The sequence below is a fragment of the Sceloporus occidentalis genome, unplaced genomic scaffold (assembly GCF_023333645.1).
Source record: "Sceloporus occidentalis isolate IW3139 unplaced genomic scaffold, rSceOcc1.0.p SCAF_58, whole genome shotgun sequence".
NCBI lineage: Eukaryota > Metazoa > Chordata > Lepidosauria > Squamata > Phrynosomatidae > Sceloporus > Sceloporus occidentalis.
In genome coordinates this window covers 1-5979 of record NW_028317038.1, presented here as the reverse complement: position 1 = coordinate 5979, position 5979 = coordinate 1, and the positions used below count along the sequence as shown (strand labels likewise).

Below are 5979 nucleotides of genomic sequence, written 5' to 3'. Positions count from 1 at the left end.
GTCCTGCATACGACATAGGCCAATCTCGGAGGCTTTCCAGAAATGTCACTTTTTTAATTATGCCTCAACAGGGCCTAAGTTCACTATGTTTGTCCCTTTTTAAGTAGTTAGTAAAGTCAGTGAGCTGAAACTAAGACTGTCCTGAAGAACTTAAGGTTTAGTGTATAAACTCCATAGCGCGGTACATGCATAGCTGCCGTAGGCTTGATGGTTACATACATTATATATGGTTGTGAGGCATCTCACATTAAATTCACTTTGCCGACTGCAGACAATATTGTTTTGGGCATGTCCTCTGTTTTGAGCTCTAGTATGCAGAGTCGTACCTCGAAAAGGCAAGTCTTTAATGCTTAAAGGAGAAACTTTCATGAGAAAGGCATACCTTAGGACCCCACGGAAGCCACAGTCCTGAGGTGGAGGAACGTGTAGCTGACAGGACCTCTCCATTGAGTCATGCGCATCTTCTGCCATTGAAATGCACTAGGATATAATGTCATATAACAACAGCCGGCGGTACGCAGACCGCAGAGGAAAGGTCCGAACCGGTAGCTACACCAACCTCTACTCTGATCAGGTATGACTGGGCTCATGGGGGAAGCTTACGCTGGGGCTTCTTTATGCTCACAGACAGATCTGGACAAACTGCTGGCAAGAAGGGGAAAAGAATGAAATACGTGAGACTGAAAAACTTATAAGGTGTGAAAATGCAGGGTGAAGCACAGATAAACATGGAATATTCTAAGATTGGAAGGGACCAATATACCAGGAGGAGTAAGGAGTCAAAGTAAAAGTTAAAAGGTGGGCAGTAGGATGTTTTAAGGTCGGTTGGATAAAATAGTTTCCTTCATTCACTGATTTCATCATCTTCAGACCAGCTCAGGCTGTCATCGGATTCTTCCTCTGTTTCTGGAGGCCCCTGAGATGTTGGTTGTGGTTCCTCTTCAGTTGGTAGAGAGGTAGAGGAGACGGAAAGCTCTAGTCGTGCCCAGGTCACAGGGTCGGATTTCTTCAGTGTGATCTCCACTTTGGTAGGCAACAAACTCACAACACTGTTTCCCACATCAATGACCTGAGAAGCCATTAAAATGTTTAAACAAAGAGCAAGTGAAGTTTTGAACAATAGCAACAGACACCATGTGTATAAGAATAAATACATTTCAACACAGCGTGAAACTCACGAGAGATAAAATATGAAACAAACAAATTGTGAATGTTAGTTAGGAAAGTATATACCAGGTTTTTTTTGTTGTCTTTTTTTTTTTTAAATAGTGAGCACTCATCCAATATGGTTTTAAAAGTTATTTATAAAAACAAAAAAAATCTTTTCCCCCCTCAACTAGAAGACTGCATTCCAGCAGAGCCAACGTATATGGTGGGCCCGTACAAATATCTACATTATGTTCCATACATTTTTAAAATGTCATTCTGAACACAAGAAAACAACAAAAGTCGTATTGAAAATGGAGTGTTAGATCGTGCATATTTTGTATAAAACTGATATTTTAAGGATACAAAGTGTCTTAACCTGGGCTGATAAGTCAGTCTTATACTTACACCCCACAATTCCAGCTGACGCCTAAATTCACTCTTTCCTTGGAAGGACAACTGAATGTCAACCTGCGAAGAGATAGAACTATCAACATGCTGTACAACCCATCTGTTTCTACATTTAAGACTCCACAAAATTTCCATATAGGTTACATTGTTAGCAAACGTATTAATTCATTTTCACATTGAGCTGACACAGACAAAGGTTACAAATGTGGCCACTCACGTGCACTATGTGACCAAAAGTATGTGGACACCTGACCATCACACCTATATGGCAACAGCCTAAACGCCTCTGAAACTCAGAAAATCATGTCTTTATGCACCTTACGATGCTGGAAAAGGATAGGGCCTTCCCAAATAGGTGCCATATAGTTGGAAGCATACAAGTGTCTAAAATATCTTTGTATGCTGTAGCATTAACATTACTCTTAAATGGAACTAATGGGCTTAGCCCTAACCCTGAAAAACAGCCCCAGACCATTAGCTCACCAAACAGTAAGCACGATGCATTCTGGTATGTAGCTTGCTGGCTTTCTCCAAACCTAGAAATGTCTCTCGCACTTCAAGATAGTGAAGCATGATTCTTCGATCTAGAGAGAACTGCTCCAGAGTCCAGTGATAATGATGGGCTTTGCACCACTCCAGCCGAATTTTGGGATTGCACATAGTAATCTTCGGCTTGTGTGCAGCTGCTCAGCCATGGAAACTCAGGCTTTTACACAGTTTGTGTGTAGTACCACTATATTGATTTTGGTAAAATCACTTTTCTGGCCTAAAGATTGGGAATCTACATTACATTATACGTAAACCAGTATGTTAACGTTGTTCAGTGCTTCCATTGGTTGAGTTGACATAACGAAGAAACATTATTTTACTAAAGCAGAGAAGCTTATTTACAAAAACCTATGTCATTGCACCAGTACAGTTATTGATTATTTGAGGAAGAAGAAAGGACAGTGGGTAGATATCAGCACCCTCCTGGTCAGTTTTACTCACACACCTGATATACATTAACAAGAGTAATACTATTCCTTTTCAATTGGAACACTAGTAAGGATGACTAGTGTGTGAGCTGGTGGAGCTTTAAAGAAACTGGTGGGTCCAAGTTCTATCCATACCTGGATATCATCTGTACATCAACAGATACACTCCTAATCTGCAGCACCTGGCAGTGCCATCCTTTCAGCACAGCTACAGATAAATGTACAGGACCAGCAGCACCTGAACACAGCCTGCGTAGCATGTACTGCAAAGCTCCCACTGCGGCTATAGCACTATAGATTGTAAGCTCGTTTGATCAGGGCCCTCCTCACCTGTTGTCTCTGTTAATCATCGTTATATTACATGCTACTTGTTATGTCCTGTATACGCATTGTACAGCGATAAGGAATTTGATGGCGCGCTATATAAAACAATAAATAATAATAATATCAGTCATCTTACCCCTGTACGATTGGCTAGAACATGGCTGAACTCCGGTAGGGCTGTTTTGGCATAAACAGTTACAACAACAACACTGCTAGTCTGGTGCCAATCATAGCGACATGAGACTTCCTGAAAGAGAAATGTAAGACTATTTTATATACATCTGATTTATTGCTCTATGCATTTCAATCAAACTTTGTACATTAAGCTATTACTAAATAAACAGACAATGTATTTCAAATTGTAATTGTCACAAAAGGGTGTGTGTGAGATACACCAATAAGCCATCACATTTTTACCACCTGCCTAATATTGTGTACGTCCCACATTTGCTGCCTCTAGACCTCTGAAGCTTTGCTGTGGTTTCCGGCACCAAGACATTAGCAGCAGACCCTGTAAGTTGCAAGGTGGGGCCACCATGGATGCATCCTGGTGCCATGTGTTCTTCAGGTAAGTGACACATGCGAGCCCGGCCATGATGTAAAAGATAACGTGATTCGTCAGACCAGGCCACCTTCTTCCATTGCTCATGCAGTTCTTTGCTCATGCAGTTCTTATGCTTACGTGCCCTTTGTAGGTGCTTTCGGCAGTGGACAGGGGCCAGGATGGGCTCCCTGACTGGTCTGCGGCTACACAGCCCCATACACATCAGTCTGCATTGCAGTGTGTGTTCTGACACACCAACATTAACAACTTGAGCTACAACAACTCCCCTGTTGGATTTGACCACATGCGCAGCCTTCACCCCCACATGCATCAATGAGCCTTGGCTGACCAGAGCCCTTTGGCCGGTTTACCTTTTTTCCTTCTGTGGACCACTTTTAACGTACTGATCGCTGCAGACTGGGAACACCACACATGAGCTGCAGTTTGGGAGATGCTCTGACCCAGCTATCTAACCATCACAATGTGGCCCTTGTTAAAATCGCTTAGATCCTTACGCTTGCCCATTTCTCCTGCTTCTGACACATTGACTTTGAGGAGGAAATGTTCAATTGCTGCCTAATATATCCCACCCATTGATAGGTGCCAAACGCACAAACTGGAACATTGGATTTCCCACAAATCAAAGCTTACATTTATTGTAACAGTTTGATTGCATATCAAAACGAGACTTAAGAAGACATCCTCATCAAACCCCACCTTCTCACCTTTTTTGCGGCTTCTTGCACCCATAAGTGCTTCCCTGAGCTGCACCCAAGTTGATCAAGAAATTCATTGAAATCACTGGTTTTAATGGAACAACAGGACCAATACTTCATGCTGGAAATAAATGGGTTTGGTGATCATTCAATAAAAACAAACAAAAAACAAAACCCTGAGAAAGGTATAGTGCCGAAAGAAACGTTGGGGGATCTACATGGAACAAACTCTCTTGCTCTTTTCCCCCTGCTTATTTGATACTTTTGGTCTTTTTTGCTTTTGACCAGCTGTATTTATAACTTCTGTAAGTATATGTTTACTTTCCCGGCTTTAATATTACTTTTGGAATATTATATTTTATTTAAATGACTAGCCTTGGAGTGTTCCAATATTTAACATTTTTGTATAGGCTACTAGAGATACAGGAGTGCCTCTAATATAATGTAATTTTGGTGACCATTCAGACATAGGTGGTGTGGAAGAAGTCACAGTCACTGACTGCTGGTTGAATATGGGGACAACAAGAGTGTGAAGAACAGACGGAATACAACAAAATAATCAAAGCCGTAGAATTGTTGCCAGGTGACAGTGAGGATTTATAATGAATTTAGTGGGGATACAGAATATACAAAGAAGGTGGTTATACTGGGTGAAAGCAAGACAAGACAAGAGGTGGCTTTACCCCTCATGGAAAACTGGAACTCCAGGGTGATAAACACAGGTTCCTGCGTCAGTTTCTGGCCCTTGATATACCTGCATTAAACAGAGCCGTTATAAACGTACTATTTCACATGAAAAAAAGCATAAAAGATGAAATAATAAATGTTTAGCCAAACTCACCTCTTTGCAACCTGAATGCTTACATCGTGTTCCAAGAGTTGCAACTTCAGCCTCAACTACAAGCAGAAACACAGTATTGAGTTTATGACTAGTGCTTCTAGTTAATAACCCATATTTTTTCACGGATGCCCTTCATTCAGCTATACAAAGCACTATTCCACTTATAAATGCTCCTGCCTGTCTAATAAAGGGAAGCAACGCTGGGTCTTCTTAGCAAACATTCAGGCATGCGCAGGTGTTGGGCACCATTGCCAGACAAAACGGCATGCTAGTCTACAAAAAGGCTAATTGGCCACCACGCAAGAAGGGAGATAGTTTGAGGATGGCTGACAAATGAGAAAAAGGCCAAAGGAAGATCTTTCATGGACTCGTTTCTGTATTTTATCTGTTCGTTCACCTTTTTGTTCAGACTCGACCTTTGTTTCCAATTTGAGTTTCTCCAAGGCTTGCTCGAGGGACTGAGATACTTTGAGCACAAGGGGCCGCATCTGTTCCTGTGCACTAAAAAACACAACAATCTCAAAATGCATCGTCTGAACCACCTTGTACCTTCTTGGAACAGATGCTTTCCAGAAATGAGTGCTTAATGTGTTCACTACCTGGGCCTCTCCTTTTGCATCTTCTCAGCGGATTTCGGACCTTTTACGATGAGCTCTGCACATTTATTTGGTCCAGAGGAATCTGCAGGGCTTTTGACTCCACTAATTTCAGGTTTAAGAGGTTCCAGCGGCTTTTCATTGCTGTGAGGTCCCTTTGAACAACCCTAAAACGGTGTAACAGAAATTATAGCAATGTCCAGGAATAAAGATTTTACACAAAGGGGAACCTCAATAAAGGCTAATAAGTCACAAATGTCAGAAGGGGATTCTAAATTAGTTAATTAGTAAAGATGTTAGTGCCAGGGGTAGATGACAATAAGCTTTGTAGTGGATGGTTGACTAAGTGCCCCACACAGACATCCACAAGCCTCATCATTGACATTTTTTTGCCACTTGTGTCTATAGACACAAATAAATTGCA

General features: G+C 41.6%; 1 protein-coding gene across 1 annotated transcript; it reads right to left on the bottom strand.

Annotated features, from left to right (window-relative positions):
• Window positions 1–844: 844 nt before the first annotated feature.
• On the bottom strand, window positions 845–5722 carry LOC149287593 (cysteine and histidine-rich domain-containing protein 1-like; the record flags this gene model as incomplete). Its single annotated transcript, XM_089492636.1, has 8 exons — window positions 845–1069; window positions 1555–1617; window positions 2995–3105; window positions 4128–4239; window positions 4802–4872; window positions 4960–5015; window positions 5357–5460; window positions 5559–5722. Coding segments are annotated over 8 exons (906 nt in total), but the record flags the coding sequence as incomplete, so codon positions are not given.
• Window positions 5723–5979: the final 257 nt, after the last annotated feature.